Source organism: Pelmatolapia mariae, linkage group LG2, assembly GCF_036321145.2.
Source record: "Pelmatolapia mariae isolate MD_Pm_ZW linkage group LG2, Pm_UMD_F_2, whole genome shotgun sequence".
Taxonomy (NCBI): domain Eukaryota; kingdom Metazoa; phylum Chordata; class Actinopteri; order Cichliformes; family Cichlidae; genus Pelmatolapia; species Pelmatolapia mariae.
Window position 1 is genome coordinate 19434094 of NC_086228.1, and position 17957 is coordinate 19452050.

General features: G+C 38.4%; 1 protein-coding gene across 1 annotated transcript; it reads right to left on the minus strand.

The window, feature by feature from the left end:
* Positions 1–468: 468 nt before the first annotated feature.
* Positions 469–14571, minus strand: LOC134633961 (uncharacterized). The gene is made up of 5 exons (XM_063483047.2): positions 14325–14571; positions 5545–5928; positions 5108–5446; positions 4640–4750; positions 469–650 (listed from the first exon to the last, which is right to left on the minus strand). Exons 1-5 carry the CDS (start codon positions 14569–14571, stop codon positions 469–471), a joined length of 1263 nt encoding a protein of 420 aa, XP_063339117.2.
* Between the last annotated feature and the right edge of the window lie 3386 nt (positions 14572–17957).

A 17957-nucleotide genomic window follows, 5' to 3' on the forward strand; every position in this document is an offset into this window, starting at 1 on the left:
TGCAGCAGCTGCAGTAAGCAAAACTGTATTCTGTATTCTAGCCTTAAGTTAAGAATGAATATTGGGTTAAGGTGATATTTCTGCTCATCTACTCTTCCAGGAGGCCATATGTCCATGTGATGCTTCAGGTGGGGGATGTTACGACCCCCTCTGCTAGGCGTCAGGGGAGGAGTAACATACACAAGCCCCCAACACAAAACTGAGTAAAGAAAGGTTTTAATTTCAAACTTTAAACAGAAAACCGACAGGGCTGTTCAACAGACCACTGGGCAAACAATTATTACATAAAGAAGAAAACAGTCAGGCGTAAAAGCTAAGGGTTAACTAATGCAAGCTGGCGGCACACAAAATAAAAGCTAAGGGTAACTAAGGCAAGCCAGCATCACAAAACTCTAATGAAAGTAAGTTCAGCTGTATATCAGGTTTAAACAGAGAGCAACACAGCGAACAGGTTTTAACAAACGCGCTTCACATGCAAAGCAGACGAGGAGGACACTGCATGTTCACTTCAGAGCAACAGTTCCCCCTAGTGTGAAGGATCTTCAGCCTTTTATACTCCCAGGTGCAGACAATCAGCCAGTCAATTGGTCTTGGAGTGGTCATGGGATCTCCAGGCAGCCAATCGTCCACGAGGTCTGGCACACTGTGATCTGCATAAAAGAAGGCTGGCACAGGACTCCCAGCAGCCAATCCCCCACCAGTCATAGCACACTTGGATTTGCATGAACACAAAAGGGTAGTCTCACTCTCTCCAAGGCCCAGGGCCGTAACAGGGGAAAACATACATGATTGAGGTATTTTAGTGAGCAAAACCTAAATAAAGAATCACTTACTGCAGGTTTAACTTTTTGTTTCTAGGAGATATTCACATAGAGTGTGAAAAAAAAGACTAAAGCTCTATTTTACTTAATGTGATTATAACCGTATCACCACTGAGTCTAGCTCACCCACAGTTATCTATGACTCACAATAAGGCTCGTCCAGGCAGGGCTGCTTCTAGCTTTTTAGGGGTCCTGTGCAAGATTCTGTTTTGAAACACTAGGGGGAGTTCAAACACTTAGGTAATGCATCAATTAGCTAGACATTGAGAAAAAAACAGCTCATATTAAGAATCTTTGAGCCAAGAAATTGAAATGTAGAGAAAATGACAAGAAAAGGTACACAGTGAGGCACCTCTATGCCCATTAATTCAATAGATGGAGAATTTTCCTCAACGATGTTTATTTTAAATTTAGGAAACAAATATCAGGATTGCAGTTCATTAAAAGACACTGAAGGTCACTACAGCATGTGGAGCATAATGTTGATACTGAAATATGTATGTATAAGATGTGCGCAACACTTCATCCTCCTGAGGTTGTGTTTTCCTCTGAAGACTGATATGTGGTTGTCAATAGACGTCACTCGTTGCACAACAACACAAGCCACAATGCCTCTATCATGGCAGCTTAGTTTTGTTTACAGTACTGTCTTTTAAAAGTGGTTTTGTTGTTCTCCAGGTTTTGTAAAGTTTTTCTGATGTGTGGGGTTTTTTTTGTTTGTGCGTTTGTTTTTTCTGGTATGTGGATAACCCAGGTTTCTTCATTTATCCACAAGAAATAAAAAAAAACATTGTATTGTCGGCTTTGTGTTTATGCTCAAACACTAAAAGAGAGATCAAACAGTATTCATGTTCTCATGATGGACATACAGACATAGATTTGTGTCAGTGTGTGGCTCGGTAGCCTAGAGTTTACGTAGTTAAATGGTATTCGTGTGACAATGTAGTTCAGCTCACGTTATGGAGTGTACCAAATCACTTTCTCTGGGGCATAATTAAGTAATATCTGGATTACTTTTAAGAACTAAACAGAGTAATGCATTACTTTTTGAATAAAAACCCCATTTTAAGAATAAATGTGAAATTTTGAGATTAAAGTCGAAAATCTATTTTAAGAAAAAATTCTAAATACTATTTTGAAAAGAAAGGTGAAAACAGTTGTTGTTTCAAGACAAACTGCCATGTTTGTATACTCATGTTATTCAAAACTCACAACAGTACAGAGTCCATTCTTCTGTGGTTTGTAATGACATATTTTTAGCAGTTGATTCTGTGACTGCTTTTAGACTTAACAGCTTCTTTTGATACTTTGGACCATGATATCCTCATCCTCATAAGCACTCCATTTGTTTAAGTCCTAACCCTGCTTTTTCCAACTGAGGCAACTGTGTAACTATTCAGGCCAAACAAAACCTTGAAACATGAATATGTGCTTTTATATACAATGTTTATCTGGTGCGAGCAAGCAAGAGCATTTTACTCCAGTTTTAGCTTCCCTTCACTGGCTTCCAGTTCATTTACAAATCCATTTGTCTTTAAGTATCTTAATGGTTGTGCCATATTTTACCTGTCTAATCATGAATCCTGACAGAATGTCTTCATAAAGGTGGTTAAAAGAATCCGTCTTACAAAAGAATCTGTCTTTGTCATTGTAATTTCCTTTTTCATCTACCCAGAGGAATGGCATCTGCATCAACCTTAAATCTGCCTTTTACTGGCTCTCTCTAATGCCAGAGTATATGGTGCTCTCTGGTGACTCCTTCTTACTCTTCCATCTTGAAGATTTTCTTGAGGGGAAATCCAGAGCCACATAGTTTAGTCCTGCTTCTTCACCTTCCTGTGAATTATTAACAAAAATATAAAAAATTGAAAATAATAAATACACATACAGCACATAAACACACAAAGAGAGAACATCGCATAGCCATTGTTTGTTTGTTTGTCCTCAGATGGCAGTCTAACATAAGATGACTTCACGTTTCAGCGTAATGGCAACTGCAAGTGTTTCAAAGTGAGTCACAAATTACCATCATGAAAACACATATCCAAAGTACACATATTACACTAAAGTGTGACCTAATCAAACATGTCATCATTTACAATAAAGGACTTCTAGGAGGATGTCAGATGTGACTGATTACTACTGATTACTGATTACATTTGACCTCTAGGTTTCAGGGCAAATGTAGTTTTTTGATCCTTGCTGTCTGTACTTTATTGTAGTTCACAACATCAAAATGCTTCCTGTTTCCTATACAAAATGTTTAGCTTACTTGTTTTGTGTGTTTCAACCTTAAAAATAAGAAGTCACTTTGTCATCAATAGTGCAGAATATCAATATTATGATGAAAGTCTAGTCATGTATTTTATAATAGCTAGATAGCTATAAATATAATGTGTGTGTGTGTGTGTGTGTGTGTGTGTGTGTGTGTGTGTGTGTGTGTGTGTGTGTGTGTGTGTGTGTGTGTGTGTGTGTGTGTGTGTGCGTGTGTGTGTACCTCGTTACTCATTTGATCCCCAGATGATATTTCCTGTTTAACATCAGTAAAGACTTCTACTTTTCCTGTTTATAAAAAGAAGATATTAACAGTGAAAGATTATTTATTTTAAGTGCTTGTCTGGTCAGAATCAAGAACCAATCATTTGAGATTATAGAAATACTTTATAAGGCCTCCATTTGCTCTCGCAGTAGCTTTAGTTCGTTGTGCTATATACATGATGAGAATATCGCATCCAGAAATCTGGATCTATTAGATTAAAATCTGTCTACTGGAACCAGTTTGAAATCACTTCTGCTTCACTATCTGCATTTGTCACTTCATCTATTAAGTAGCAATTTGAGCTGTAGTAAAGTAGGGATATAATTATGTGCTACGAACGATAGATAGATCCGTGTACTTAGCAAATAATCCTGACCCTTTGCATGCCTCAGAAGCAACTGAAATGTATCACTTCATGTACAATTGGTGAGTATTTTGCCTCTGCCAGGTTTTGTTTTTGTTTATTTCTGTATATTAATTTCTCTACTAACTGTGATGGAAATGCTAAAAAATGTTTATTAATTTTGTTAAAAATGACAGATCGCTTTAAGATAATAAATAATCATTTATCCGAAAATCTATTTGTCAAGTCTGTTTATATAGTAAAATACAATAATTGATGAAAGGGTCAATCTGAAAATCTCAGTTAGTGAAGATTCGAATTTTGGAATGTACTGACAATCTAATACTTTTCCTAACCAAAGTTAGCAAATATTCACCAGTGTAAAAGAACGAACAAAAAAAAACACGGCAATAATAAATTAAACCCAAATATTTTAAAAGACTGGGATGACAGCTTTGTTTATATGGGTACGATTCACAAGTTTTGTGAAATGAAAATGTAAATAAATGACAAGCTCTGAGCTGTACAAATGGCAGTCAGGGGAAAAGGCGATATCATCATTACTTCCAGGTAACCAACAAGGCATCATTTTTACAATATTTGAAGATATTCTTTTGTATAAATAATGCCTGGTATTTGTATTAGCCTTGAATGTTTTACCATGTTAATGGTTCTGCATTTAATTGACTTTTTTACTATTATCCTCTGGCCACGTGTGAGCACATGAATCAATAGCTAATGCAACAATTTTAAGTAATATCGACCATACTGAGTACCACTCCTGTCAGCTAAGAACAGGAAACTGAGGTTATAATTTAGTAAAAAGTAAAATAAGGAAACTATATTGATTATTAATAATTATTAATTGTTAATATGTATATTAATTATTGATATTAATTATATGTACACAGTATGTTATAAATGTGATTAATTTACCTTCGCGGTGTTTACGAGGTTGGATTTTTTTTCTGGTGAGAATCAGTGCAAAATTCATAAGCACAGAGCAGGTCAGCAGTGCACCAAGCAGAGCAATGAGAGGGAACTCCTCTGGAATGAGAAAATATCCCAGCAGACAATTAACGTTTTGATTATATAATAGTATAATACTGTACATTACTCACTCAGTGAATTCACAGTAATAACATTTCATATAGATGGTTTAAATTAACTCAATCTCCAAGGTATGCAGTATCTCAGTAAAAAATTATCATAAAAGTTAGTTTGGATGTTAATTTTTATGCATCCAGTAACAGTTTACATACCAATGGTAGCCAATGGTCAAAGTATAAAAGTATTAAAGGCCTGAGAATATCACTGGCTTATTCACGCACAAATCATCAGGAATTAATGCAGCAACAACTAGTACAGATAAGCAAATATTAAAGTAATACTTTAAAAACATACCTATCTCCACTTTTGTTCCTTTACCAAACAGGATCTCTCCACACGTGACCACCGCACAGTAGTACGTCCCAGCATCAGATGAGTTTGTTATCGTTTTGGACAGACTGTAGTCACATCTCTCGTCCTCTTTATTTCTTATACTGCCGTGGTAAATGATGCCTGGATGGGATTCTGATGCACCTTTAAACCAGTACACTTTGTCTTCATCTGGACACTGATCTGTGTCATTTTTGTTCTCAGAGAGGAGTGAACACTGCAGAGTCATTGTATCACCCAGATGGACTGAATTCACATCTGGAGTTTGTTTTACTGTGAAAAATTTATGCTGGGTTTTAGGATCTGTAGGAATTAGAAAAAGACATGAAATTGTATCCTTTGTAGTTGTTTAGGTTTTGACACACCCTTATCAAAGACAACCAAATCGATATATACTTTACCATTCACTGCCAAAATTGTGCCATTTTTAAATCTCATACTGAATGATGATCCTGCTTGACAGAAGTATGTTGCTTCATCTTCTTTGCTTACATTTCTTATGGTAAGAGAAAGCACATTACCCACTTTTGTGGCACTGAATCTTGAGTTGTTAATTTGAAATAATATTTTGTCAAAATTTCCGTTAGCAACTGTTTGAACCATATATCCATAATTCAGCTTATACCAGTAAAACAACCCTCGTTCAAAGAGGTCACATGTCAGAGTCACATTATCTCCAAGTTTCGCCACAGTTAAAGAGATCTGCTGAGGAACCTCATTCATTTCAGTCACAGCTAAAGAAAAGAGACAAACAGTAATAGTTAGAATGTAGAATATTACAAAGCCTAATATATATTTTGTTTTATATTTTTTACAATTATACATCTGACAGTGCAGAAGAAGCAAACTCACACAGTGTACTTAGAAGAATCAAAGAAACCAGTCTTCCGATCATTGTGTTACCTCAGCCTTCTGTTGCACAACTGATGTCTTCTCACTCAAAGGAAGATTTTGTGACAAGCTGATTACAGTTTACAAAGTCAACATCATAGTGATTGGCTGACGCAAAAAAAAAAAACTTCCTGTAAAATTTCCCAAACCATTTACAGTGAATCTAGGCGCTAATCATCAAACAATTTTAGTTTGTTTGTAATTTCAAATTTGTCATTTTAAGCACATGATGCTAAATACGGTTCATGTTTAGAACAACTCCATCAGTATATAAAAGAAAAGTCAAATACCCTCTAGCTGTAGTTGTTTTTTATTAATCTTGTATAATTAAGATAAGCCAATAATGAACTCGTACTTCTATAGAAAGCCTTTTTTATACTAAAAGCTGGTGATAGAACAAACAACATTATTCAGCACAGTGCTTTTACTAACATAAATATAAAAGTAAATTTTTTACTAAAATAACGTTGTTATATGTTGGTACATTTCATTTACCAACATATAACTGCTATATGTTGGTAAATGAAATGTTAGTTTCTATCTACCTTTTAGCTTCAAATTATTACATTTGATTGTTTTGTAAATTTAAATATGAAAAAAAGGGTGAAGTTAAAATTAGGTAATTGTGTGTATAATCTTGAATACTTTCACAACTGCTAAAAGAAGCATGTTCTGATTTTGATATTGATAAAATAACACTTTATTCTAAAGTTATTTTTCTGTTTAAACTGTGCATCTTCTGGTCAAAGTGCCTTAAATAGACTAAAACCAAATTCAGTGTCATTTAAAACCTGTCACGATTTGCAGAGGCAAATCATGCAGAGAGAGTGAGGTGTGGAACCAAACGCAGACACAGAGGGAAATGGAGCAGAGGTGCGAACCAACAGCGAATCGTTTATTTAGCTTCTGAATGATTACAGGAACAAAACTGAACTGTGACTTGACTCAAACTAAGATATCAAACTATGATACTATACTACTGTGGCTATGACTAAGGGAGAGAGCATAAGCAGACCACCAGACAACTAACAGTAAGAGACACAAGACCTAAATACACTGGAGGGTAATTGGAAAAGTGAACACACATGGGAAAACAGCTGCCACAACAGGGAAGTGGAAACAAAACACATAGAAATGTGGCAACAAGACCTTCAAAATAAACCGGAGCTAAACTTAAGAACTAGAATTTATAGAACAGAGAAAAATTTGAGTGCTGGAAGTACTAAGTAGTAGTAGTAAACCATTACACTCGAAGTCATAATGATAAATAAACCCTGAATTAATAATAGTCATAATCAATGAGATGAGGTGAACAAACAATATTTTTGGGGGGGTTTGTTTGTTTGTTTTATGACATGACATTGAAGGCAAGTACTTACAGCAGAAGAAGATGCAGCTTTCCGAGTAATTTTCTGCAAGGTGAGAAATAATGAGGGGAAACATGAAAAGAGGCCACAACAGACACATACTCATTGTCTTGATAAAAACTGACTGCAAGAAGTATATGCTGTGTGCAGCTTAACATCCTACAAATCAGATTTCTTTAATTAGTGCTACATATTTTCCAAGTTACTGTGACCTGTTATTGACAGATTTTTTTCAATGCATAGCTGAAATTGTGTGATTCTGACAGCAAAGCCTGGATTTTCTCTCTGTAATAGAAAAATTTTGCATTCCTCTCACGAAGCAATGCATTACAACAGATTTCTGAGGCTTTACTTCTTGTTTCCATGGCAATGAAAATACGGGTAAGAAAATTTTATCTGATCTATATTTTTTGTTTCTCTGCTGGCCTTGTTTCATGTAAAACATGAAATAGTGATTTATATTCCATTGCTCTTAAAATTACTTTTAATCAAAGTGTATAATTTGGATGAATGTTCATGACTCAAAGTCGCGTGCAGAGCCTTTACTCGCTGGTACACTTTCCATATTTTCAAGACCTCTGTTGTAACTAAAGTATTTTTGTCTGTAAGATGAGTTAGTTCTTATTTTTTACAATATAAATATGAGGATATGGTATCCACTTTCTAAATATATGAGGATTTAATAGTAAGAAAATAATAATAATAATAATAATAATAATAGTAATAATAATAATAACAAAGAGAATAATGAACAATTAGAGATAGTTGTGATTGCATGATATAGAAAGTAAACATAAAACGAATGTATAATGTATAGATTATAATCTTGAAGAGAATTTCCATCAGACGTCAGTGATATGAATTAATTCCATTTACCAAAACATGTTTATTTATATATGTTTGTTGGCTCTCTCCATACTTTTCAGCTGCCACATCTGTAGCTTGCCACACACTCACTGCCCAGCTCCCAGTATCACTGAAATAAAAAGAGCATATATTCAGCTCAACTGCCCTGTCAGCCTGCCGGGCACTGTCCCTGCATCACCCCTCCTCTGCAGTGGAACCTGAACCACAGACCACACGCAGCCACATACCTCCCCCACCCGACTGAGGCCGAGAAGCCGTCAGGACAGCTCCAGAGGTCCAGTGTCAATTCCCCAGTAGTTCAGAGTGGTTTTAGTAGCAACAGAAAGTCCTATACAGTATTATGAAAATGGTTTTAATGTAGACCAGAAAAAGATTTTGGTTTATTTGCAGTATTATAAAGTGATGAACCAGTGTTCCTAGTATACAAAACAAAAAATAATCACAGGGTGCACGTTGTTATGGATATTTATAAAAGCCAGCCATGTATTTGTGGCGGGGTGTGGTTTGCAGTGCTGCTGCAGGTGCGATTGACCCACCTGAGCAGCATCTGCAATCACGCCTCGCCGGCTTAAAAGGTTAGTCTTTGTGTCCTATTTGGTTGCTATTTTTTTTTTGTTTGGTTGGGTTTTTTTTTGTTTGTTTGTTTTTGTGCCTGTCCCGTTTGGCTCTTTTGCCATCAGAATTATTGTCTAAAGGCGAAGAAAGATGCCCAACGGATTTACTTTATCAAATGGACCATCCCAGCCTTGCCGTAATGGTCTATTTGATTCACCTTTTATTGTTTATTTTATTTTATTTTCACTTGCTGAATACGGGACAGACTTGACTGGGGAAAAGACAGGGGAGAAAGAAAGAGGGAAAGAAAACCAGCGGGGAAGAGGGACGGGGATAAAGGGCAAAAAACAAAAACCAACAAAATAAGCAGACAAAAAATACATATATAAATCACCTGGATCACCTGTTGAGAAAGAAAAAAGAGAAAACAAGCAGAAGAAAAAAAAAGAGCAACATAATAAACAACATCACGATGATCTATGGGAATGTAACAGTAAAAACTAAATATTAAACATTATTGTGCAGCACGTAAGATCGACAGCGCACAGTGTGCTTTGAGGTAGGAGCCAAAAAGGGTGTGGTTTGTGTGTGTGATCACCCGTGTGTACACCTGTGAGCATGAGCGCGCTTGTTTTTAAAAGGTTCCTTCATGTAATGATCTGCTAGAGGGTGTGGGGGGCCACAGCCCTGTCCTCCAGGGCATGAAGCAGGTATGGGGGAGATCAAAACTCCAGACATCCAGAGGCCCCCAGAACACAAGAGACCAAGGAAGACCAACAGAGGGGCAGCCGCGCCACTATCCCAGAAAGAGCTGAGGAGAGTCCCAGATGAGGGGTCACTCAGCAGCCGCGGAGCAGAAGCCAGGGGGGGTTGCAGTGACGTGCCCGTGAGCTCTGCCGGCAGCCAGCTGTGCCAGAGTGACCGAGCCCCGGGCCGAGAGGCTGAGGGCACCCCACCTCCGAAGTGGCCCGAGCGAGCCCCAGGCTCCAGGCCCCGACAAGCAGCCACCAAGGAGTGAGCCGGTGTGTGCCTGGACGCCCATCCCCGGACACCAAGAACCACCAACGCACCGATGTCTGAGGGCGTCTGCCACTGGCAGGGGGAGTGGTGGGGGGAGAATTTGGTTGCTATTATGTTGAGCTGGCAGCGGGAGAGCTGTACCTCTGTGTGTGTGTACGGCAACTGGTAAAATAAAGATGATCAAAATGCCACTGGGTCTGCCGTGTATGTTTACAGTATTATTGATATTGTTAAGTATAAGTGTATGAAAAAGTATATTATCCTCATATTACTAAATATAAAAGGTATAAAGAAAATACTATTATTTCAATCGTATGAGCAATAACGTACATTAGAAAGTTCTAAACAGCCCTGTGGGGAATTAAAGCTGTGTATTATGTGAACACAACTGAACTTGTGAACACAACTGAGACCACTGCAGGCAGAGCTGGTGCAAAGTACATACTGAGCCAGAAACAAGAGTCATGGAGACATCCCAAAATCTTTCCTGCATGTAATCCTGTGTCTAATACTGGCATGCAGGTGCAAAAGTATTCTAGCATCAAAGTGTGTTTTTTTAAAATGAAAGATAAAAAGCCCAGAAATATTGGAAACACTACAAATTTTGTAACAGCACAATCTGATCGTGACCTAACCTTCTAAGATTTTATGTGTGGAAGCAGTGATCATTAAAAGCTATCACATTGGCAGTGCACAGGCAGCCGTGTAAAAATAGTTTGACTGAATCAGCAGGAGTCCTGTACTTTTTCATTTTCAAGTATTGCGGTATGTACCAGTATCAGTGTTTGTGAAAAAATAAGCACAGCCACATGTGAACTGCAAGATGCAAGCTGTGACTGGCTACTTCGGTGCTTCCCACACCCCAACAAGTCTGCTCTCTCAGAATGCATATGCATCTGGGCATCAACAGGACATGAATCTAGTTCATAAGAACTCACCACAGGCTATTTTTAGCTAAAGCTGTCGATAGTTTTAGACCTTCCTTCCTGAATATGGCCTCATTTTGTTTCAAGTAATGTAACGTTGTACAAAAACACTTTTTAGGCACACAACTACAACTGTTTCAAAAAATAATTCTCCGTTGAGGGAAAGTTTTTATGATTCATGAGGTTAAATATGTTATATTTAGATTTTTGCGATTTAATCTTACTGTCACTTTCTCTGAATGAGGTTTCAGACCACCAGATAATTGACTTGTGTGACTGAGGAGCTAAGAAAAAAGACATGTCAAGTATTAGAAACCAAGATGAATGTTGTCTGGTTTCCTTTAAGGTGAGTGTGGGGGACTAAAAAACAATATTCAGATCTAACAACCACACAGGTGGTTAAACTGTACAACCTTTGATTTCTACACACAATTTAAGTTAAACCAAGTCAGAGATGGCAATTTAAAGTTACCACAAATGTCCTTCAGGTCCTTAGACTCTTGACTTTGATAAGCAAAAAACTTGACGACAATGTGGAGGATAGCGCAATCACATTTCTTTCCTTGTACAAACAATGAAGGAAACCACATTTCTACAATGGAAATTCTCATAGACCAACATTTATTTCAGAAGTGAAATATTTCTGATATCTGCTAGTGTTAAAAAAAAACCTAGACTTGCTCTGTGGGAAGGGTTCAAAATGTTAGCTCCCCACACAGAAACTAAAAATAAAAAGCAAATGCGAAAAAGATACCTCCTGTGGATTTACATCTCATTTGGATTATACAAACACATTACTGAATTTTTTGTGCATTTTTTAATTTGTAATTTATCATTTTACTTACATTAAATTGAGTCAACATTTTTGTATGTCAGAAGTGTTAGCCCACCAGTTTCCCACAGTTTTTACATTTAAATTGAACACTATTATTTGTTTATAGCACTCTGGTTCATTATGAACGGGTGATGGGAATTCCGGCTCTTTTTGGAGAACCGGCTCTTTCGGCTCAGCTCGCTAAAAAGAGTCGGCTCTTTCGGCTCCCAACCCGCTCTTCAGGTTGTTTTGTTGCTTTAATTAATTTATTATCAAAACAATATAAAGTTATGTCTTGATGCATTCTCAATCATCCAGGAAAGTAAATCTCCAAAAGTTGAATCTGTTCATCTGGACGCAGCGTTTTGTGGGAGAAACGTTTCGTCACTCATCCAAGTGACTTCTTCAGTCTCAGCTGACTGCAGGTTTCCCCAAACCTTATAAACAGTACATTTGCATAATGACTGAAACCAGCCCACTGAAGGAACAATGGGCTGGAACTGTTAATTGAGGTCAGTTCCTTAATTATGATTAAGGAACTGACCTCACAGCCCATTGTTCCTTCAGTGGGCTGGTTTCAGTGGGCTGGTTTTTATTTATATGTTTACATACAAATATATACGGTGGCCCCTAGAGACAAAGCACGTACAAACTCCAAAACACGTACAAACTCCAAAAAGCATGTACAAACTCCAAAACACATTGCTAGTGTTAACTGACCTTCCAAAACAGAGCTACCTAGTAGTGATGTTCGATTCGTGAACGAATCGTTCAATACTCGAGAATCACTTTACTGACTCATAAATCATGATTCACAAGCGCAACTGACTCACTGACTCATCATTGTTGCTGTTAGCATACTAATTCCATTAGTAGAAATATATCTAGCTTATAATTAAAATTGTGGGGGAAAAAACAACAGCCAGTTTCCTAACAAAAACATTTCTGCTCTGAACTGGAAGAAAAAACTCTGAGAAGAAGCTCACATCAAGACAGTGGCTGTGTCCGAATTCAGGGGAAGGATGCTCATAAGGACACTACCTACCTACGTCACAAGGTAGTGTCCTTAGACAGACGGGTAGTCAGGAAGTGAGCCCCCTTTTTTTCTCCATTGAAACTTTATTGAACAAACAATGAGTATTCAAACATAAAAGATGGGCTGTGGACAGCCTCCTAGCCTTCAACTCCGCCCTTACTTGCGTGTTTTTCCGGTCGCTAGCGCCACAGCGCGAAAACTTTAAAATGGACCCAGAAATGTCGCTCCGTTGTTTGGGCAATTTTAATTCTCGAGGAACTAGAAAAATCTTATCGTCGTTGGCCGCACGTTTTGTACCTTAGGCTCATCAGAGACAATCATATCCAGGTAAAATAATTTCCTTTAATCTACACGCATTTAGGAATTACTGAGGTATTTACACGGATAATTGAAATATTGCCGGCGTTGTGCCAAAAAAAGTGTTCGCCTGGCAAAACTGATTTCCAATGTTTCTGTGTGTAATATGTGTAATATCTTTATGTATGTTGGTAAATAGACTTCGCTGAACATGGTTTACAAAGGGGTTTTATATATACAATAATTACCTGTTGTTCAAGTATCTTTATAACTCTGGTTATAATCTAGGTACAATTGATATATTTGTTGCGCTGTCTGCTGTCCTCTTGGCCAGATTACTCTTAAAAAATAAATTTCTAATGTCAACAAGATTGTTTGTGAACTGGATAAATAAAGGATATATAAAAGTCACTGCCAAAAACTGATTGCAGCTTCTACCTTGTTACAGGAATGTTGCTGGTGGCTCAAAGTGACTTGATATCATTGATGAGGGAAACATTTGACATATGTTTCACGTATTATAGACCAACAAGTTATTCATAGCAGGTTAAATACGAGCAATCAGTTTAGGGCAAAAACCGGAAATCAGTTTTTGGCAGACGATCATTTTTTGGCACAACATCGGTCGTTCTTACACATGTACTGTATCATATAAAATATATAAACTAAATATCTTTGAAATGTATAGAATCTAATCTTTTGTTTGTTTGTTTTTTTTACATAGCACTTTATCAAACTGTTGTCTGCTACAGAGTTACAAGTATTATAATAGCATCCACCATCTCCTGCTTGCATATTTCTGAAAACATCTTAGTGGTGTGGCAGCCACGAGTGAGCCAGCCCTGCAAACCCTGTGGATGGACGATGCAGTGGACAGTGGGAGGAAGCATCCTAAAGCTCTTTGCAGACCACCCTGTGTGATTCTCCACTCCCCGACCAGAAAAGACAAACCTCAGTTGCAGCAGCTCATCCACGTCTGATCTTGCTCGGGCAGATTCAGCAACACTGCCAGAGACTTCCTGTAATCTATTACAGTTGTTAAAGAAACGGTCCAGGAACAGGTCACTCAGGTTAATCCTGCGTGAACAACTGAAAATATTGTTTTTCCACCTTTACATACTGTGTATTTGAAATATTCTTGTTTAATTGTTATTGTTATTTACTTTATTGCTATCAAATAAATATCCATGTAATATTGTTCAAAGTTAGTGTCATGTTCATACATGTTAAAAATGCCTGTAAATCAAATTGAGTTCAGTGACAATCACTGTTTGTTCGAATCAATTTATTAATAACATAAAACCTTTAAACTAATGCAACACATGTAACAATGTAACAAATATATTCAAATAAATAAATTTCTCAATACATAACTCATTTTGGAACACATCTTTCTAGAAGTGAAAACAGTCTGTCCATCCTCTCCCTGCTCTCCTCTCCTCAGCCTCTCTTTGCTGCCTCATGTCCTCTCTGATGAGGTCTAGCAGCTCATCATCCCTTTTCCTCTTTCTCCCTGTCATAGGTGGCTGAGCCCCTTCGTCATCGCTGTCGTTTTGGTCACCCACTGCTGTGCTTGGCCCTGGAGTGTCCTCAGGGAGAGAGGAAATTAGGAAAAGAGGCTTAATGGAAGGCATCTGTCCCATCACCTCATCCATGAGGGCAAACCAGGGCCAAGTAGCAGCAGTGGGCTTCCCACTGACCCCCTCTCCTGAGCCTGGATACTTGCAATCCTAAAGGCAGAGGAAATCAAAAATGACAGCAGGCAAATAAAAACACCACAACAACTCTTAGTAATTGCACATTTATTAACTTGTGTTCTTAAGAATTATCTTCTTGATAACACACATACGTACTTTGCATTCTTTAAAGTTATCTCATGTCTTCTGGCCTGCAAGGGGGTGACTTTCCCCTGCAGGCCCATCTTCTCCAGAATTGTCCTGATCACACACAACAAATAAGAGAAGAAAGGAAACCATGGCAAATATGTTAATCCCTAAACCCAAAAGTTTTCACAGCAGAACACCAGAGGAACACCGTCTGGACATCACAGGTTCTGTACAGCAGCAGTCCGTGAGTCGTTTGGTACCGGGCCACGAGAGTTTAGGCTCCGCTGTGAAATTTATGGTTTTCAGGGGTTTTATCGTTAACTCAGTTTCCCTGGGTCTTTCCCTTGTTGTAGTTTCGTGTCTTATTTTGAAAGAAATATTTACACATTACCATAGCGACCAGAAAGCATTAAGCGGCAGAGAGGAGGATGTTACTGTCAATATTGGCGCATTTTCAGGAGGACGCTGCTAATAAAGTTACACAATTACACAGCACATTCACGTTTATTATTATATTTACAAAATACCACAGTTTTTGTCTTGGTCGGATCATTTTATGTGGTTGTATTTATCCGCGATACCTTAAAGGCCGCTCCGTGTCTGACATAAACCGGTCTGTGGCGTAAAAAAGGTTGGGGACCGCTGCTGTACAGCATAAAGGTTAATAGGACCGTACTCATATGAATATGATGTGTACATTGATTTATTCTTGTACATCCACACCGTAGCGGCTCAATTCTTCACCCAGTGAAGAGGTGATTGTTTTCGCCTCGTTTTAATAAATTAAGTCGTTTGGTCTTTGTTCCCCACAACATATCACCAATTCGAAAAAATCTAAATTAGCTGTATGTAAGCATCAATACATGAAAAATCGCGGGACCCCCCATACAAACTGGTTTACGGTTATTTTAAAGAAAAGAAACATGTCTATGCAGATGCCCAAAGCTTAACAAAACGACCACTATAACAATTGAACTTTTGTACAACCAGATTTTCATATACTTACATTTGAAAGTGTTTTCCTCTCCTGCTTCGACCACCATCGTTATCAGAAACAAATCTCCTCTATGACCCGCAATGAATCCTGGGATATAGTAGGACATGAAGGATACATCGGACCATCCTTAGAATTCAGGGCAAAGTAGGACACATTTGTCGCCACATTTTGAGCACTCTTTGAATTCGGACAGCCTTCGTCTCGTCGCCGTGACGTCATTGCCTCCAAATATGGCATTGAAGCGTCCTTCCTCTGAATTCGGACACGACTAACCCTCAAATTCACGGGAAAGTAGGACACATTTGTCGCCACATTTTGAGCACTCTTTGAATTCGGACAGTCCTCGTCGCGTCGCTGTGACGTCATTGCCTCCAAATATGGCATTTTAAGCATCCTTCCCCTGAATTCGCACACAGCCAATAGCTCCTTGGTTCACAGTAGCATCGTTCAGCTAGCATGCTAACAGCACATTTGAAGTACTCACCCCCTCCCTTGCAGTGCTGAATCATAGCATAAGCGAATCACTCAGGACTCACTAACCCCCTCCCTCCTGACTCACAGCTCAAACGAGTTGAACGAATCACTGACTCGCTCACCCCCTCCCTTGCTGTGCTGAATCATAGCATCACTCAGGACTCACTCACCCCCTCCCTTGCTGTTACTAATCACTTACTCCCTCCCTCCTAGCCAGTGCTGCCAACTCCTCAGTAAGGAAAATCGCTATTGGTTGTCCTAAAAGTCGCTAGAAGTCGCTAAGTGACGTCATCACCTAATTTGCATAATTGGTCATGCTAATATAATTGTAACCTATGTTGTTGGAGAGAGAAATAACATCGTGGAAGAGACATAAAGTGAGTAAAAAACGTCCTAAATGCATTCAGAGTTTATTTAGAACTACAAATTAAATTTCTTTTAGCAATTATTGTTTTTTTTAATGTCACAATTCCAACCCTGCTCCTTTACCCGGGCTTGGACCGGCAAAAGTGACCCGAAATAGGCACTCTGGTGGAGTTACTTTGTGTGTGTGTGTTTATAAGTAGTTTTAAACCTTGTGATTCACAAAACAGCATAAGAGTAAAAGAAGAATTGACTGCGTTACAGCACCCGCTGCTTGTTGAGAGTAAAAGCGATACGCGCTTTCACGTCTTTTTTTAGCGACTTTCTTTAGAAAAAAAGTCGCTAGGGGGTCTGAAAACTCGCTAAATATAGCGACAAAGTCGCTAAGTTGGCAACACTGCTCCTGGCTCACAGCTTTTTCTTCTTGGTTGGCAACCAATGTTAAGGCGCTTTACCGCCCCCTGGCTCACAGCTCAGTGGACATTTAGATGAGAAAATATATATTTGACACATTTAAGGAAAATATCAATAAAATAAAATAAAAATAAATAAATGTTCCCTTTAGAATTTTTTTGCTCTAAAAAAATAGTTGTTTTCTTTTACAATCATTTATCTTAGCAGTAGGATTTACATTAAAAGAGAAAAATTAAGTTTGAGTGAAAATATACATTTTTGCACTCTCTGGTCAACTGACTCAGTGACTCAAATGACTCAAGAAACCCGATTCACTTTGGTGAGTGACTCATTAAAACTCGATTCAGTAAAAAGAATCGAATTTACCATCACTACTACCGAGATCACTTAAATTACACAAATTACATGGGTGACCAGTGGCTCAGGGACCACGGTCACCTGTGGTTCAGAGGGTTGGGAAGCTCATCTGTAACCGGAAGGTTGGTGGTTCGATCCCCCAGCTCTCTCTGTCCTGGTCGTTGTGTCGTTGGTCAAGACACTTTACCCTACCGTTGGCCAGAGGGGCCTGAGGGTACCCGTCAAGTGGTGGGCAGCAGCATTTTGAAGGAGCTGAAGACGTGCAAGAGACCCCTGGCTGACTCCAACATAAAGTGCATTACAGTAGTCAAGCAATGAAATAAAGGCATGTATTACCTTCTTCATGTCACATAATGACTCCCAAATTTGTCACATGCTGTTTGATAGAAGACCCTAGCCAACCACAATTTCCAAGCGGGTTGCATGAAATATTATTAGGTCTAAATACAATCACCTCAGTCTTACTCTCACTGAAACCCAAAAAGTTCAGAGCCATCCAAGCTTTGACATCTTCAAGGCAGTTCAAAAGGACTTGGATTTAGCCCGGGCCATTTGGTGCTAAAGGCAAATAAATTTGGCAGTCGTCTGCATAGCTATTAGGATATTTTGT

What these genes read in the sequence shown, in the direction of transcription:
- LOC134633961 (XM_063483047.2), bottom strand. Translation starts at nt 14,571, where the DNA reads ATGGATGAGGTGATGGGACAGATGCCTTCCATTAAGCCTCTTTTCCTA. An exon ending in AGGGAGAGGATGGACAGACT is followed by an intron (nt 5,929 to 14,324) that starts GTTTTCACTTCT and finishes AATATATATTAG; the next exon opens with GCTTTGTAATATTCTACATT. An exon ending in ACCTCGTAAACACCGCGAAG is followed by an intron (nt 651 to 4,639) that starts GTAAATTAATCA and finishes TCTTTTATGCAG; the next exon opens with ATCACAGTGTGCCAGACCTC.